This window comes from Lampetra fluviatilis, chromosome 41 (genome assembly GCF_964198595.1).
Source record: "Lampetra fluviatilis chromosome 41, kcLamFluv1.1, whole genome shotgun sequence".
NCBI classification, from domain to species: domain Eukaryota; kingdom Metazoa; phylum Chordata; class Hyperoartia; order Petromyzontiformes; family Petromyzontidae; genus Lampetra; species Lampetra fluviatilis.
The window spans coordinates 10259552-10279174 of NC_136315.1; the positions used below are offsets into that span (position 1 = coordinate 10259552).

Below are 19623 nucleotides of genomic sequence, written 5' to 3' on the forward strand. Positions count from 1 at the left end.
AACGACGGCAATTATATGATCGGTCAATCAATTTGCAACGTCCAGCTGCGAAGGCTCCATCCAGTGGTAGCGATGCGACGAACATCCTCTGGGGGCCGTGAAGGAGCGCTGGCGATGGCGCGAAGTGTCCACACGCCTTTCTAGTTTCACATCCAATGCCTCCTTATCGAAGACGAGCGAGCCGAATGAAACGGGAAATTGCGTGCGGGCAGCAAGCAAACACCGTGTGTTGCCGGTGGAGTTTGCTTTCCGACACGAGTCCCCACCGTGATTGCGACACCCTGCTGGCTACGGGAACCACGGGAGTACGCGTCTCATCACTTCGCGACACACGACAGCTGGCACCCGACTGGTGATTCGTAATGTCAGAAAACGAACAATAAACATACGGCATGATAAAAACTGTCTCGTCTCCACGTCAACGAGCGGTGAATCCCGACAGGGGACTTCAAACAGGGGGGACAGGGTTGGCAGTGTGGAGCTGATTAGACAGCGCTAACAGCAGGGGAGAAGGAGAGACCTCCCATCAAGACGGGGCAGCAGACTGGAGTGGAGGATGCTGCATTTAAAACGCGTGGCCGGCGAGGGCCTCTGATCATTTTGGCCCGACTTTCAGAGGGACAAAATCACAGCCAACAGACGAGCGAGGCGCACGTCCAGTCTGAGGTTCACGCTATTTAATTGAGATTCCGATTTTTCCCCCCATTTCTGTGACTCTGCCTCGAAAGTGCGACGCGTTTTGAGCAACCTCCTGCATACCAGGCGAGGTAGTTAACATCTCGCCTTTGAGGCGCCCCATGTACCCTTACAGCCGCCTAAGGATACACTTTAAGACAACACTGATGACCCAAGTCTGACACACGCGATATATGAGTGGACAATCGGAATCAGAATATTTATTTATACTGGAGAAATCCATAAGGATGTTACAACAATAGGAGTGCCAAATACGAGAAAGGTAAACAAATCGCCCAAATAATGGGTGACGATCACTGGCCACGTTGAAGAGACAAGGCCACCCCCCCCCCCCCTGCGTGATGGCCAGGTATCGTTCGGGACAGGAGGGCGGTTTAAATAGTAAGCAGAGTAGTTGCACCAAAAATTATCGGTCTTTCGGAAATTTGTGACGACGGCACCCGACTGGATTATTGTGACGACGGCTTCCTGCCACGGAGACCCGAGACGTGGGGCTGCAGCAGCAGGGGTAACCAGCCTGGGAAAGCCGAGGCGCCTCGCTCCTCCTCACCTGGATGGCGCTGTTGAGGAAGCAGCTGTTCTGGCCGGGCTCGTTGAGGAGGCCCTTGGCGGCCGCCAGCGACGTCACGCTGCCCAGGAGGTGGCCCCTGCGCAGGGTGGAGCCCGCGGGGCGCCCCCCGCCAGGCCGCCCGCCGCCCGGCTGAAAGAGGCTCCGCATCCACGACATGCCTACACACAAACGGCGAGATATTGTAATGGGGCAGGGCAACGCGGCGCAGGGCAACGCGGCGCAGGGCAACGCGGCGCAGGGCAACGCGGCGCAGGGCAACGCGGCGCGGAGCAACGCGGCGCAGGGCAACGCGGCGCAGGGCAACGCGGCGCGGAGCAATGCAGAATAATTCAAAACAGATCCGGCCAGGTGGCTCAGTGGTGGAGCAAGCAGCTCGCACTCAGAAGGTTGAGAGTTCAAATCCCGGTTGGGTTGGGGGTTGACACAGCCCATAAACCCTCTGGGATTGTTAAACTGGCTAACACTTTGTGGGGACGCCAACAACGGTTATCCTATGAATATACTTGCTCCCACCATAGGAATATGGAATTTCAACTGCTGGCTTAGGGCCGCATGATATGGCAGGTACCTTACACCGATTAAAAACAGGGCACTTGAATATTTCAAATTCTTACGCAACATTTTGATGAAGCGAGACCCCATTCAGATTAATTACTTATGTGGCCAGAAAGACAGGGACACGTGCACATTAGCAAAACAGGTTTTTTTTCTATTCACGGCAGTGAACGTCAAATCCAACCGACTGTGAGACAGTCACGCACACAATGCCATAACGCCTGCGTATAGAGCACCTCCGATTAGCACGGTTGGCTATGTACGGTGCGAAAGAAGTTCAACATACGTACGTTTTGGAAGCGACCCGACCACAAATGGCAGCTCAACGAAGTGGCTTCGCACTTGGAAATTTATAGCAGCCAAATTCTCTAAATGCATATTGATTCTAAAGGAGGTCGTGGGATCGAACCCACGACCTCCTTTATATCAGGCGAGGTAGTTAACATCTCACCGCATAATATGTCGGTAACTTTCCAAAACGTTAACCGGGCAATGGTGGGAAATTAATCTTTGGCATTTTTCAGTGTTCAGTGGGCAGATCGCTGAGGCCATCTCAAGCTGCACAGAGGAACATGGCGTACCTCGACGCTGCACAATACGGCTCCATAACGCCGTCGTCATCGCCACAATGTGCCACAATGTGCCACGACGGCCCGGCACACGCAACAGAACCCCCCCCCCCCATTTAGTCTCACGGACCATACTCGCTCGCGAACACCGACTAAGGTGGGCTCGGCGTGCGAGATAGTGGTGCGGCCAGCACCTTGGCCCCCCACGGCCTTGTTCTCCCCATGGCTAATTTTTATATTTGCTCGTTTAAGGCTGAGTAGAATGATGGGAGGATCAGGGCAGGTGTAAATAGAGACTGGCACTGATGTTATCAATGGGATCGTAGTGTCGTGCAGGAACAGCTGTGCCACCCCTATTCAAAGACAAAACTCCCCCGTGTAGCCTTAGCAGACTGTTGGGGCCAGTTCTGTTAGCGAGTGGCGCCTTTTAAAGCCAGCACGGCACACGAAGGGGGTTGGTGACCAGTACCATGCCTGGCCGCCTTTGTCTCCCTGTGGTGATGTTTACACACCGCACGGGATAGCGAAATAAGGCTAAGTCGACCTAGGAGAGGTCCATGGCCAGTTCAGATATCACCGACACTGGCCGTGACGGTGAATCTAAGTCGGGTCGCCAGGTTGGTAGCACAGTGCACGTTTACTGCACCTCTGCTCCTTGCTCACACGCCCATACACACACACAACAGTACAATAGAGCGGAATACAACGTGACAATGGACGAGCACAAGGTAATCAATTGAGGCTGAGTCGACCTAGGGGAAGCACAAGACCGGTTCAGGTAATCGTCACCGGTGTTGGCTGGGAGCAGGAATCGAACTAGGGCCGCCGGGTTCGCAGTGCAGCGCACTAACACTACCACTCCCCACACTGCCATGTGGAAACAAGTGTTCTCATTCAATATTATATTTTCAATCGTATATACTAAATATCCTCTCTTGAAGCTACAAGTTCATAACATTTTCCGTGGGTCTATCTGTCTATATGATCTACATGCCTGCATGTACCTTCACATCCATCTCTACACAGGTTTGGGTTTCATGTCCAGGAGCTGCAATCGTCACTGGCGAGTGATATCCGAACTGGTCCTGGACACTTCCTTTACCAACCCATACTCACCAAAGTGGTGAAGTACGGTCAAATGATCGCCAATGGCCGACAGTAGATTGACATCAGGCTGTACACGTACAATGTACACACATACACCCCCCGTGTAGCCTTCATCAGACTGCTGGGGCAATGATGTTTGTGAGCACCCAACGAAGGCCGGCACGGCACACGAGGGGTAGGTGGCCAACACCACGCCCGGCCGCCTTTGTCTCCCCAAATCGCGGATGTTTACACACCTCCTAAAACACCACATCCACTCTCTGTTCCACCTACAACAACACACCCTAGGTCAATCCCTCATCTTGGCATTCATCGCCGAACTATCACGAGTTTTCACAGGAAGGAAATGAGCACCAGGTACTCATTTACGGCCGAGTCGACCTAGGAGATGCACGTGACCAGTTCAGATATTCGTCGTCACCGAGCGGGAATTGAACTCGGGTCGCCAGGTGAATAGCACAGCGCGCCAATCACTGCGCCGCCGCTCTCCACGTACGTACAGCAGCGGCTGTGAGCACCGGGCGAGTAAACGCACACCAGCACACGGCTCACGAGCGCGCGTGCCGGGCGAGAGAGAAAGTGACACAGAGACAAAGTGACACAGAGTGAGAGGGAGAATCATGCCGAGAGAGGGAGAGCGCAACATAGAGCGACAGAAAGAAAGTGACGGAGAGATGAAGAGCTAAACATAGAGAGAGCGACAGAGAGAGCGACGCAGTGGGAGAACAAGTGGCATGGAGAGAGAGCGACACGGCGAGAGAGAGCGACACAGAAAGACATGGTGGCAAAGCGTAATGGAGAGCGATTGGCACGGAGAAGCGAGCGAGCGACACAGAAGAGAGTGAGCGCAGAAACTCACGGTGGCAGGGGGGCGGGGGGGGGGGCATGCGGACGGCACGGCGCCACGAGCGATGAGGGGGGCACCAACCCGAGCTGACCACACAAGCACTGGCACCACGAGAAGTTCGAGGGACGGACTGACGGATGCACACACTGAGGGACGTACACACTGACGCACATGTCCGTCCGTGCGTTGCTTGCGCGTCGACGAAAAATGCAGGTTCTCGAAATAGCAACGACGGAAGAAGGCTCCCGCGGCACAGCAGATGGGCACGTCCATTACACGCACACACACGCACACACCCGCACACACACGCACACACCCGCACACACACGCACGCACACGCACGCACACACACACACGCACGCACACACCCCACGCTTTGTTGAGCAGATCCCGCGCTCATCGGGGCACCCTGGGATTGTGTTTCACCGAGACGGCGCGCCACTCGCTCACAACCTCGGTGGACTTCACGCTAACGGCCACAACGGTGAAAATAAAGTGACGGCGGCAACGCGACCGCCGCAGGACGCGATTCAGTTCCGATTCAATTTTTCAACGTTGTTTGGGATTTTCCCCCCCCACCTCCCCAACGAATCCTCTGGACGCGATGTTTTGGTTACGAGGACGCTGCCTTCGTTGGGTCGACGGCTCACAATGGCGTTGGTGTGACCCCGCGCTCGGCCTTTTCACGCGAAGGAGAACCAACAGGTTCAAATGCCTCCACCTGTGATTCAACCGCTCGAGTAAAACCAGGTTACAGCACGATGGAGAGCGAGGGAGCGCGCGCGAGCTAAAGAGAGATCCCTAGGGTCTCTACTTGGTTTTTACCTGGCTAAAAATAGATATAATTAATGATTGATCTTAAGCGTAAAGGTTACAATTCTAAAAAACGCAACCGTGTCGTGCACCCCAAGAATGTTTCTTCATTTTTAAATCTATTGATCAAAACTGTGTTCCATTAAACCGATTTATATCACGTTATATGACCAAAACCCATCCCTAAAATCATTACGATTTGTATAATATTGGTCTTCTTATGAAAGAACATATCCCCCCCCCCACCATAGGAACGTGGAATTTCCGCCACTGGATCGAGGTCATCGATGGCGACGAGCACGGCCCAGCGTTCGTTTGAGCGGCGATCCTCTTCCGCTCCGGTTGGTCGCTCAAAAAAGTAATCTTCAGGAAGTTCACGCGGGAGCATATTTGGCCAACTTCCTGCCAAAATGTCTTACGTGCAGAGGGTACATAAACATGAAAAAAATGTCCCACAGACTGCCTACGACGAACCAGCTTGCTGTACTGCCAGCTGCTGGCCACAACATAGCCCAGCGGAGCAGCGAGCGTCTCGCCGCGTACGATGTAATTAGCGAGACCCACCAACGCAAGAGCCGTGCTCCCCCAACATCTTGCCCAAGGTTTACTCCACTGGGCCACATCTCTCTGTACATGTGTGTACGTAAAACTTCTTTCGCACGGTACGTGTTCATCGGAAGACGTCATGCGCATTCACCGAGGCTATTTCTGTCTGAACGCCGAACCAACGTATGGGTAGCACGCACGAGAAGAGTGTTGATGCTTTCTGTCCTTTGAGAGACTTCAAAAATTGCGGTGAGACGAGGCAGTGGCGACGGCTTGGGGAGTCTTCCAGCCAGCGGCGGATTGATCGATCGTGGACTAAGAAGAAGACGACGACGACACGTTGGGGGAGAGGTGGGGAGGGGAGAGGTGGGGTGTGGGGGAGAGGTGGAGAGGTGGGGGGTCAAGGAGACGCCGCCACCGTCACCGCATCTGAATCTGACGCGAGGAACGAAAGACAACGCCCCCCCCCCCACGACGTCTCGACGAAATCCGCGTTGCCGAAGATTTACCGCCGTCTCCTTGACCCGCGGAGGACCGCAAGCTCTCGCGACGCTCAGCACTCCCTTCAGCGCAGACAAAAAAAAATCGCCGCGGTCACCCCTCTGGCCCGGCTTGCGAGCGGCCCCGGCAGTTAAAACCCAGGTCGGCAATTACAGTTAGCAACACGATGCCCTTGGTTTTGATGCCCCGCGGTAAGTAACCGCTTCGTGTGCGTTTATCTGTCGACGTCAGGGAGCCTCCGTTCACAAATCAGAACGTCGAGATGGCAGCCCCAGTGTATGTATGTAGGAATTTATTTCGCGCCGTACGTAGCCAACCATGCTAAATCGGAGGCGAGCATGCGATAGCAATTCCGCGTTTCTATGGAGGGGGCCAGCCACATCACTAGATGACCGCTACTGACTTTTCCACCAAAGTGGAAGTAATATTCCCGGGGGGAGCAGGCAGTGGGCCGAGTCAACCCCCGAAGGAGATTTGAACCTCGCGACCTATCGATTTGCCAGTCAATCGTTCTTCCACAGCAACGTCAAATGGATATACAATATGATGTGTGTAAAGGATGGCGTTACAATGCTACTCGCTGAAATATGGACGAGGATTTTTACAAATCACCCCTCCACCTCCACCCTCCCCCCACTCCCTGTATCATGAATTGTCACGATTCAGCACCAGAATTGTATTCAATGTTGTGGTTCAGGATTAGCACCTCTAGTGGCTGCAGGAATGTAGTGAACCCATGAAACATTCTGAATTCACAAAACACACTGAGCCTTGATAATTTGAAGGCATGTGTGTACTGTATTTAGAACTTCTTTAACACCGTACGTAGCCAACCGCGCAAATCGGAGGTGCGGGTGGTTCGTCAAGCAATGCATCAATCCAATCGTGATACCCAAAGAAGTATCGTTGAGCATTGAGCTCTCAAACGCCGCACAGATGCGTCGGGGACCTGTTTGCTGTAATTACCACCTCTCGTTGCCCTTAGAGGTAAATATCGCACACGATCTCCGCATGATCCACCAACTCCATTCCGGATTACGGATGCGTACCGACAACATACCACGCACAGCTCTGATTTAATACGAACACCGATTCAGTGAGAATGCGGGAGTGCCAGAGTGCACGTCTGATACCCAACATTTACATCTTAAAAGCACGATTATCGTAACGAAGGGGACAGTCGGAAAGCTGAACACACTTTCAAGACGACGTCCAAAGAGAAGATGGAGCATTTAAATCAGTTAATACGCGGATGGATTGTCGCACCGCAGGATCACGAGAGGTGGCGGTGGCTTGGGGGGAAGGACTTCACATCCAGCAGTGGATTGAGCACGGCTGATGATGATGACGACGACGACGACGAGGATATTGGCTGAGTTGTGCGATACAATGCATCGTTATGCAAGGCAGGAGGAGCGTGTTGCCGTGTTTGTGTGTGGTGGAACGCAGCGATTGCGGAGCCGAGGTTGATCCCAGGGATTGTATTTATAGCCACGCGCATCCACGCTGCGCAGGGCGCATTTGCTTAACAGCCCCGGCACTAACGAGTCTCCACGCGTGCACAGACACGCAACACACACGCACGCACACACACACGCACACACGCACACACACACACGCAACACACACACACGCACACACGCACACACGCACACACGCAACACACGCACCACGCACACACGCAACACGCACACACGCAACACACACGCAACACACACACACGCACACGCACACACGCACACATGCAACACACGCACACACGCACGCACACACGCACACACACACACGCAACACACACACACGCACACACGCAACACACGCACACACACACGCACACACGCACACACGCAACACACACACACGCACACACGCAACACACACACACGCACACACGCACGCACACACGCAACACACACACACACGCAACACACACACGCAACACACACACGCACACACGCAACACACACACACGCAACACACACGCACACACGCACACACACGCAACACACGCAACACACACACACGCACACACGCAACACACACACACGCACACACACACACACGCACACACACACACGCACACACACGCACACACGCGCACACACGCACGCACACACACGCGCACACACGCACGCACACACACGCACACACACGCACACACGCACACACGCACGCACACGCGCACACGCGCACACGCACACACGCAACACACACGCAACACACGCAACACGCACACACGCAACACACGCAACACGCACACACGCAACACACGCAACACACACAACACACACACACGCACACACGCAACACACACACACGCACACACGCACCACACACACACACACGCACACACACGCACCACACACACGCACCACACACACACGCACACACGCAACACACGCAACACACACACACGCACACACGCAACACACACACACGCACACACGCAACACACACACACGCACGCACACACGCAACACACACGCACACACACACACACACGCACACACGCACACGCACACACACACGCACACACGCAACACACACACGCACACACGCAACACACGCAACACACACGCAACACACACACACGCACACACGCAACACACACACACGCACACGCACACACGCAACACACACACACGCACACACGCAACACACGCAACACACACACACACGCAACACACGCAACACACGCAACACACGCAACACACACACACACACGCACACACGCAACACACACACACGCACACACGCACACACACACACGCACACACGCAACACACACACACGCACACACGCACACACACACACGCACACACGCACACACACACACGCAACACACGCACACACGCACACGCACACACGCACACACGCAACAACAACAACAACCGCCATTCGCCACTAAGTGGCGGTGACGTCACCACGACGCTTGTGCCAGGCCATGTGCACCTTGAGGCCACGTGAAGTGTCGAACGCCCGCTGGCAGGAGGTCACGGGGCAGACCCAGGTGCCACGGGTCGACTGACCGAGATGACCGAGATGACTGACTAATGCACCACCTGTGCCCCCTACTGTGCCAACTTGCTGTGCTTTAGCCACCCGGCGCTCTGCTCGTTGTTGTGAGCGTCGCTCCTCCGCCCTCCGTTGTTGTTGGAGGGCGACTGCCTCCAACTGCCCAGTAGCGTCCTTCACGAGCCTCCTCCACTGAGGCCGATCTTGACACCGCTGGTACCAGTCATCGGCAAGTCCACTCAGCTCCACGTCCTCCTGTACCACATCACTCCATCTCTTCTCTAGCCCGTGCCGCGCCCGTTTAGCCCCCTCGATCCGGCCGAACAAAAGCTGCTTAGGCATGCGGTGGCTGGGCATGCGGGCTACATGACCCAGCCAACGCAGCCTTGCCTGCCGGAGGAGCTCACTGATGGGACTTTGCCCAGATCTTTCAAGGACTTGTGAGCTCCTCACACAATCCAGCCTGGTTAAACCCAGGATGGATCGTAGGCAGGCCAGCCTAAATGTTTCCAACCGGCGAAGATGCTCTACTAGGGGGGTCCACGTTTCGCAAGCGTAGAGAAGGGAGGGAATGACCGTGGCCGAAAAGACCTGAAGCTTCGTGCGGAGCGACAGACCAGGTAGCTTCCACACAGCGTTACGCAACCGATGAAAAGATATTGCCGCTCGACTGATTCGGAGTGAGACCTCTGCTGATAAACTGGAGCCGGTCATAAGCACACTGCCCAGGTATGGGAAACTCTCCACTCTCTCCACAACTGCCCCATCACCAATTGGGAGTTGTGGGGGTGGAGTGTCCGATGGTACAAAATACCCAGGCAGGTGCTTAGTTTTGGTGGGGCTGATGGTAAGGCCCCACCTCTTAGTGGCACGCTCCAGTCTCAGCAGCAGCGTCTCCAACTCCTCTTCTGAATGAGCAGCTATTACCAAATCATCGGCATACATAACGTGGTTGACCAATAGGGAGCCATCCCTTGATCGCACCCGGGCGTCGATCAGCCTCCCATTATATCTGTACCAAATGGAAATTCCCCCGGTACAGCTATTGAAGGCTTCACGAACTACGCAGTCGAAATAGATGTTAAATAATGTGGGAGCCAGAGGACATCCCTGTCGCACCCCAAGGTGTACAGGGAAAGGCTCCGACTCCCGGCCACGTAGTTTTACCCGGGCCCGCTCACCATCATGAAGGTCCTTAATAATCGTGAGCAGAGGGTCAGGGACTCCGAAAGCACGAAGAACAACCCAGAGCCAAGGCCCACTGATGGTATCATAGGCCTTGACCAGGTCAATAAAGCAGAGATGTCGGTCTTGTTGGAATTCCCTACACCTCTGCTGTAGCAGACGGACAGAAAATATGGCATCTGTGCAGGACCGCCCTTTCCTGAAACCGCATTGGGGCTCCGCAAGCCTCTCCTCAGCGTGCCTAGCAAGGCGATGTTGAATAATCCTTGCCAGGACCTTACCCGGCACACTGAGGAGTGAGATGCCCCTGTAGTTGTTACAGTCGGTACGGTCCCCCTTCTTAAAGAGGGGGACCACCAGGGCATCCTTCCAGTCCTGCGGAACCCGTCTAGTGGTCCAGACTTGTTATGATGTCATGTAGGGCAGCCTGTGCACAAACGCCACCCTCCCTCAGCATTTCGCTTGGGAGATCATCTCTGCCCGGTGCCTTCCCTGGTCTCAGACTCCGGATCGCCCTCAGTACTTCCTCAACAGCTGGCACCTCAGCCAGCCACTCACAGGGGGTGACCTCTTCCAATATTTGAGGCACCGCAGCCTCAGCAGGGTTATCCCCACTTTGTGCCATGATGTTTTCCTGGCTGAGAGATTTTCCCTCCCCCAGGACCTCACAGAAATGCTCAGCAAATCTGCAAACCTGTTCCTGGGGGTCGGAGATTGGATCACCGTTTTTTCCTCTAATGATGGTAATAGGTGTGGCGCTGCAGGTTACTTTTTTGATGGAGTTAAATAGTGATTTGTGATCGCGGGCCACTGAGGCAGACTCCATCTCCTCAGCAACCCGCGACCACCACCCATCCTTACAGCGCCTCACGGCTCTCCGAACCTCCGAGCGAAGGCTGCGGTAAACCTCCTCATTCTCTGACGTGGGATGCTGTAGGCGATGAGAGTGCGCCTGTCGCTTTTTCTCAATTAACCTGAACACCTCCTCCGTCAGCCAGGGTTTCTGGGGAGGTCTGGACCGCGTACCCAAAGCAGCCATTGCAGCTGCATGAGTCACAGTCTTAAACCTCGCCCATTTACCCTCGACATCAGGTGGAGTGGGGGACGATGCCAACCCCAGCTGCAAGCAATGATGAAATTTCTCGTTTGCAACTTTCATCAGCTAGCTGAGACCAGGCCACTTTTGGTTGGAATGGGGTCCTGGGTGTACACCCACCACCGGAGTGGAAGAATGGCAGGCGCATCTTACAGATGACTAGTCGATGGTCAGAGGTCAGATCAGCTCCACGGTAGGTCCTGGTGTCAAGGACATGGGCTCGCATCCGCTGGTCCGTCACTATGTAGTCCAGCAGATGTTCTTGCTTGGACCCGGCATGTATCCATGATGTTGTGTGGATGCGCCGATGCCGGAAGAGCGTGTTGGTAATTACAAACCCATGGGCTGCACAAAAATCTAGCAGCCTCCTACCGTTATTATTGAGCTGATCTGGCCCATGCCTTCCAATCACTCCAGACCAGGTGCCAGCATCATGACCAACTCGGGCATTGAAGTCACCCAACAAGATGACTCTGTCCCGAGTGGCCACTTTAGCCAGCACCTGTGACAGGAGGTCATAGAAAGCGTCTGACTCATCGGCTTTGCCTGCATCCCTCCACGGATGTTCGTCTTCGGTGGGGGCGTAAGTAACCACGACCACCACTCCTCGCCTCTGGTTGATGGGAAGGCGAGCCCAAAGTATCCTGGGGCTTACAGCTTCCCACACCTCACCGCCACGCTCCCACGCCCCTTTCATTCTTTTGTTCAGAAGAAGAGCCACACCCTGTTGTTTGGCAGTCTCCTGCCCCGAGTAGAGGACTGTCCACCCCTCATGGTTGCAGGAGCCAGAACCGGTCCACCGGACCTCCTGAATGCCACAGAGATCCAGGCGGTACCGGTCCAGCTCCCGACAGAGGAGTGGCAGCCTCTCCTCGGCAGTGAGCGTTCGAACATTCCACGTGGCCATCCGCAATGGTTTTTCGTTGTTTCTGGAGGAGCCCCGAGGGTGAAAATTCAATCTCCTGGCTCCGCCAAATGGGGTTTGGCCAGGAGACGTCATAAAAGCCTGACCCCCCGGGGCCTCCGGCACACGCAACACACACACACGCACACACGCACACACACACACGCACACACGCAACACACACACACGCACACACACGCACACACGCAACACACACACGCACACACGCAACACACGCAACACGCACACACGCAACACGCACACACGCAACACACACACACACGCACACACGCACACACGCACACACGCAACACACACACACACACACGCACACACACGCACACACACACACACGCAACACACACACACGCAACACACACACACGCACACACGCAACACACATACACGCACACACGCACACACGCACACACGCACACGCACACACGCAACACACACACACGCACACACGCACACGCACACACGCACACGCACACACGCACACACGCAACACACACACACGCACACACGCAACACACACACACGCACATACGCAACACACACGCAACACACACACACGCACACACGCAACACACACACACGCACACACGCGCGTGCACGCCTGGGCACACAAACTCGCGTACAGCCCATCAAACAAAGAAAAAGATCCCCCATCAATCCACACAGACATATCTACCCTACGAATGCAAGCGTATGCACTTCCCAACACATAGACAAAGATCCCCCGCATAGCCTTAACGGACTGTTGGGGCAAGTGATGTTAGCGAGCACCGTTAAAGGGCAGCACGCAACACGAGCAGGTGGGTGGCCAGTATAATACCCGGCCGCCTTTGTCTCCCCGGTGGCGATGTTTACACACCATACCAGGTACTCATTTAAAGCAGAGTTGACGTAGGGGAGGCCGTGGACCGGTGGAAATATTCCCCACTGTTATTGGTCGTGAACGGGAGTTGAACTTTGGTCGCCGGGTTCGTAACGCAGTGCGTAAACCACGATGCTATGCACCAATCCACACAAACGCGCATGTACACACACCGATCTATCAACACACAAACATACACATACACCCATCTACACATACATATACAGTCACAAACACACATATGCACTATCCATCACACACATATACATACGAGCACACCCACCCATGCTATCCATCACATATGCATACACCCTATCCATCCACAAATACATACGCACAAACACACGCACCACACACCCACACACAACCATCCAATGAGCATAAGAACACACGCCAGTGCATTCATACACACGTGCAATACACAATCTCTAACACACACATATATATACACGCGTATATCAGCAAACCCACATACCAATCCATGCTCACATGCGCAAACACATTAAAAATGCACGCGTGTCCATGCATTAACACATGTACACACAAATACCTCCTAATATGGCATTAACAGACTTGGGCAAGTGCTGTTAGCGAGCACCTATGAAGGCCGGCACGGCACACGAGGGAGTGGGTCGCCAGCACCACGCTCAGCCGCTGGTATATCCCAAGTGGCGATGTTTACACACATCACCAGGTACTCATTTGAGGCTGAGTCGACCTAGGGGAGGCCCAGGACCAGTTCAGATAATCGTCACTGGTATTGGCTGTGAGCGGGAATCGAATTCGGGTTGCTGGGTTTGTAGCGCAGCGCGCTAACCGCTACGCTACACACACACATGCACAAAGACACACCCGCAACATCCGTTCATATACAAACCCATGAGAAACCCATCCATCACACACAGAAATATCTAACCTTCCAAGAAAACACACAGAGCACATACATACATACATCTGTGAAGACATACACACAGCCATGTGCCACATACGCTCAAAACCCACACACAAAACGAACACATGTCCACACACATGTCCACACACATACCACACACATACCACACACGTGGAGATCACCGATTAAATGAAGTCACCCATGTGAATTCCAGCGATGTTCTAGAAAGATGGCATTTGATACATATACGCTCAAGCCTTTGCTTTACAACAACAATGAGTTAAAATTCACAATTTGGGTCCCATGCTGGTCCATGCCGGAACCAAGAAGAAACATTACGTAATATGTATTTTACATTGAACTTAGCCTACGACTAACGCCCAATGGTCTACACTTGCACAACAATGTCACGGGCTCTTTAACACTCCCCACCCCCCCCCCCCCCAAAGCTTAACTTCGTACAAACCTGGGCAGCTGCGTGAAACGAGATCTCGGTACTTAACGCTAAAATCAGTTTTTTCATAGGTGCTCACCGGCACGCTCCGGGTAAGGTACAACTTGAACCTCCAGGTGCGGGAGGGGGAATGTTGCAGAAATTTTCAGGGCTGCAAAGTGGAGTTCACTTCTCCACACATTCCACCTGCCACTATCTGGAGTTCATTTGCACTTTACCCGGAAGCGTATTGATGACCACCACGTGAACAATCGGTTACAATCAGCTGCGTGGAAAATGGCTCGGGGAGGGGTTGATGGCGATCGCGCACGCTGGCCAGAGGCCTAATCGAACAAGTCGATTGGACATCTCCTCCTCCGGGAACTACCCAGAGTGTGCCTTGCCCTGCACGAGCCTGGCGAGTGACACTCGGCTCAAGGACCCTGTTTGCCTCGTCCCGTTTGTTAACGAGCACCAGCATTGGCACGCAGCTGCGACAGCGACCGCCCGATGGGGAACACTTTGCCGTGTCCGGGTGTTTTACTTTGGCCACGTGAATCTCGCGAGACAGAGATCGTTAACGCATTACAATCTCCCCCTGCTAAAGAGAGCAATTAGAATCAGAATATTCATTTAGACGGAAGAATCCCATGAACTTTAAAGCTCTGTGTCACAGATGTCCAGAGAAAGCGGTGGAAATTCTACATTCCCGTGACGAGGGCCAGTATATCCATAGGACAAACCATGGTTGACTTCCCAAAGTGGATATCTATTTTATTTATCAAGGAGAACCTGCCTGAGGCATTGATGCATCTATCAAAATCCAGTGTAAGGAGTCTGCCTTCAATGCGGAAGAAAACCAGACCAACTGAAGACAGCACAGCCTTACAAGGGGACGACACTAAAAGCTCTACGCACGTGATCACGAACTTGCTGTACTGCTATCTTATGGCCACTTCACAGCCCTTTAGACACTGTGAGAGTTCTGCAAATCTACACAATCCACCAACTTGTGCCTCTGAAGTTCTGGAGAAAAGGGTTCCGTTGCGGTTTGCCTCTGATTAGCACGGTTTTCCCGCACCTCCGAAAGGCCCGGTTGGCTTACATACGGTGCGAAAGAAGTTCAACATACACACCACACAGCGACGTTGGAATGCTACGTTCCCTGTGGCGTGCCGCGGCAAAGCAGCGTCGCACTCCTCTAGCGAGCAGCATAGGCGGGCGACGCTCGCCGTGGCCCGTGCCACTCGGTACGAGGGTGCATCTGCTCCCTCCCTTCCCTCCCTCCCTCCCTCCCTCCCCTCCCTCCGTAAGGCACTCACCTTGATGCGATTCGTGGAGACCGGTGCCACGGGTTTAAACGAGGGGAGCGGGCGTCGCCGGGCGCAATGCTGTGCCGGCTGGCGATGGGGTTGTGACGACGGCGGGGGTGCGTGGTAGGGAAAAAGGGGAAAAAAACAAAGCTCTCCGGGTTCTTGTGGCCCTCGGGAGAGGAGGCGATGAGCGCGAAGATCGGCTCCTTTTGTGACGCTTTAAAATAGCGCAGAAAATCCACAGGAATCCCGACGACCGCGTCACTCGGCTTAAAACGGCATCGCTGCAGCCGCCACCGCCGCTGCTGCTGAGCGTGGCAGAGCGGCCCCACGTGGCTACAACCGGAGACGGAGAGGAGACCGGGGTCTGCGGCAGCAAGCGCCCGCGTGCCCGCGTGCTCGCGTGCCTGGAACAAGTCTCGTGTGGTGGGGGGGGAGAAGCGGCGAGTTGGGCGCCGTCAGGGCCGGCGTGCGCCCATGTCGTTGGCGCGTTTCGACCGCGCGGGTCGCTCAGTTTCACTCGCGTTGCTCGTCAATCGGCGGGTCGGCCGGAGGGACGGGCGTTGCCGAAGGATGGACGGACGCACGGGTCCCGGTTTATCCCGCGTCCATTGCCATCCTGCGCGTCTAAACGCGGCGGCCGGCGAGATGGCGCGGTAACGGAAAGTCAATGTCTCTGCCTGCTTTCGGCCAAAATCTATTTTCGCGCATGCGGACCTCGGCTGCCCTGTGCGAGAGTGGACGCCACAATGCAACGGTGCTCACGGTCGGTGCGCAGCTATCAACTGCCTCGGCGATCTTGGCCGTGTCCCAACGTCGCAGGACTTCACAGAGGGGAGAAAAAAAACTACGCCTTGACATTCAGAGGTGGTCTGGCTGCACACGCCAGGGGAACTTGCAAAAGTATTGTTTTGTTCTTTTGCGCTTTACTTCCGAAGCCAATTTTTCTCGGCACTTTCCTCGTGTGTATTTTCTTTCGCGCAAATTTTCCACGCAAATTTTCTTTGACCGTCGAGATGCACGAGCCTTCGCCCGATAAGAACAAAAAATAACACTCAAACTGAAAAGTGGAGAAACGCACGCATTGTAAGTCAGCCGTTTCCCCACATTCCCTTTTGCAGGGGCCTCCTCCTCTTGCTCAGCCTACCGGTCTTCTTGGCTTCTTAATGAATCCATCAGCCCTCGTCAAATCAACGGGGTCACAACCGAGGGCCTTTGTTCCGAGTCGCTGGTGCGTTTCACGCTTCCAAACTCTGCCCCGTTGCTGCGGCCGCCCCTAATTGCGGCGAGGTGGTTTCCTTTCCCATGATGCAGTGCGGACACGCCGTTGGGCAGAACCCTGGGGGAGGATGAGGAGAAACAAGGGCAGGAAGGGAAATAATGGCACCGTTAAAAAAAACCTAAATTCACACGAAGATCCCTGTTGTGCGTGTTTCATCCAATCAGATTCATCAAAGCGTCTTTCAACGTTCGCGTCGTGAGTTTTCTTCCATGTTGGGGAACAGCTGGATGCTCGGTTAAAATTCCACGCTCGGATTCCTCGGCAATTATCTTAACGGAGTAATCAAAACTTTAATCAAACGTGTGCATGCATATTTGATGCTGCATTCATGAGCACAGTTATTAAAACAACAAACTCTTTACAAGGTGCAACTGATGAAAACGGCCACCGGGTAACAAACAGCAGGCGAGAACTCGCCGCAACACAAACGCTAATCAATTCGTGAACGTAAAACCGCGTTCTGCTATCGGTGGGAGTCGTCAATGAGGCATGGCGACCCCATCGAGCGGAGACGCAGGCGGCGTGAATCTGCACGACGTACCCGCGCTACACCCCCACGGCGCCGACAACGAGCATCGTCGAGACGCTCTCAGCCAGCGGGCGAAACTCCACATTCATAGGTCCGGGGGGGACCAGTATATGTCGACCGAGTAACCGCCGTCAACCTCTCATCGAGAGGTGTGTGTGTGCTGTCCTCAACAGATAAGACGGTGACAACGGCGAGACGGCTGTCGGCACGTTCCGGATATCTCAAAAGGTTAACCGCCTTACGTAAGCGCATCTCAAACGTGTTACCCGCTGCGCGGCGTGCGCGATCCGATATGCGCGGCGTTCGCTCTCTCCGGTTTCGGTAAAAAAAAAGCGCAGACGAGGCGACCGTGCTAGCGGGATTTGGTTTCAGCGGGAACGCCGGTTGGTCCGCCGACCGTGTGACACCGCGCATCCGCGCCCACGTCCTCACCAGGCGGGACGCTCCATCCGTCAGCACCGTCGCCGCCGCCGCCTCCGCTACCGCCTTCAAAACAATTTCGCGGTTCAGCGAACGTTGGGGTCAGTGTGGCCGGTCGATCGGAAACCCGAGCAGTGGAGCGTGGTGGGGGTGGGTTTAGGGTCACGGGCCCGAGGTCTCTAGTCATGCACCGCATCACGCACGGTAACGTGTCACGCACCATCGTCTGTCACGCACAGTAACGCGTCATGCACCATCCTCTGTCAAGCACAGCAACGTGTCACGCACCACAACGGACGCCTTTGTGCGGTACCACGGTGCGAGAGGATGGCAGCACAGAACGACTTTTCGACTCGTTTCAACCGGACTCGCTCGCTCGGCACGACATCGCGACACGCGGTGCGGTGTCCGAAGTGCAGTCAACCGTTGTGCTCAGATCCAGAGGCAGGGTGGGTGGATCGCGCAGATTGCGAGTGACGCGCAAGTGAGCGACACCCTAAACCTGTTGGGCTGTAACGTGGCCAGAAAGAAGTGCCAGTGGGCTGCTGAACAATATGTACGGAACTGTGAGTGCCAGCCCCTTGCTTTGTTTTTCTCATGCAAAACAACTCATTCAACCGGAATTGGCCAAACATCCCAATGCAGGACTGGTTTAGGATTTTCAATCATTCCTGGCCGAATAAGGAAGATTATCAGCGCAGTCATTGGCGGCGTACCAGAGACCAAACAATCATTACGGTAGAGAACCCGGTTCAATCCCAGGTGACCTGAACCAGGAATTTAACAGGGTCGGGCTCAGTGCCCGCTCCAGCTGTCCGAGCTTTAAGCCCATGAGAGCATTCTGCAGCATCGACTCGCACGCGGCCGACTGCGCTCGTGAAGCGGCGACGGGCTGCCCTCGCGTGCCAGACGCCCGCTCCCACGACGGTCCGACAACAAGACCCCGGGGACGACACGAAGAACAACCCGATTATGATAACGTTTATAACCGGTGGTGGGGGGGGGGGTCACCGCTCCGTCCCACGGCCCAGCGGCACATTTACGAGGCACCGCCGCCGCCACGCCGCCACTGCCCGGCAGCACCTGGGGCGAGGCGCGCGAGGGGGACAGCCATCGGACGTGGGCCACGGGAGACATCCGTCCTCCACCCGGCCCCCCTGAGTCTCGTAAAGTTTGGCGTGGCTGAGACAACAGAGCGAGAGGGCGGTGCGCACGGAGACGGCGGGGAGCGCGCGTGGCAATCGCCGCGCCGGTCTTTAGAAATCAACGAGCCCGGCGCTTCCGCGCGTTCCGTCGTGATAAGCCTGTCACCCCCCCACCCTCCCACACCCCCCTCGCCACCAACACAGATAATTCGACAAGAGCGGATGCCATGGGGAGCAGAGCCGGCACGCGGATCCGCCCGGTGCTGCGCAGAAGCGATTGTTACGGCGGCTTAACGTTCGCCAGAGATACATGGGCACCCCCGC

The 19623-nt window shown here is 55.0% G+C and overlaps 1 protein-coding gene across 13 annotated transcripts in view; it reads right to left on the reverse strand.

Annotated features, from left to right (window-relative positions):
* LOC144946545 (uncharacterized) overlaps positions 1-19623 on the reverse strand; it is a 229135-nt gene that overhangs the window by 78357 nt on the left and 131155 nt on the right. For 11 of the 13 annotated variants that reach the window (XM_078875543.1, XM_078875531.1, XM_078875541.1 and 8 more), the window contains 2 exons: positions 15933-17262; positions 1247-1425 (listed from right to left, as the gene is read on the reverse strand). In XM_078875543.1, the coding sequence (XP_078731669.1) occupies positions 1247-1423 (177 nt within the window). In that variant the 5' untranslated portion in view covers positions 1424-1425; positions 15933-17262. The remainder of the gene's footprint in view (positions 1-1246; positions 1426-15932; positions 17263-19623) is intronic. The other 2 variants (XM_078875536.1, XM_078875533.1) reach the window with 1 other exon arrangement.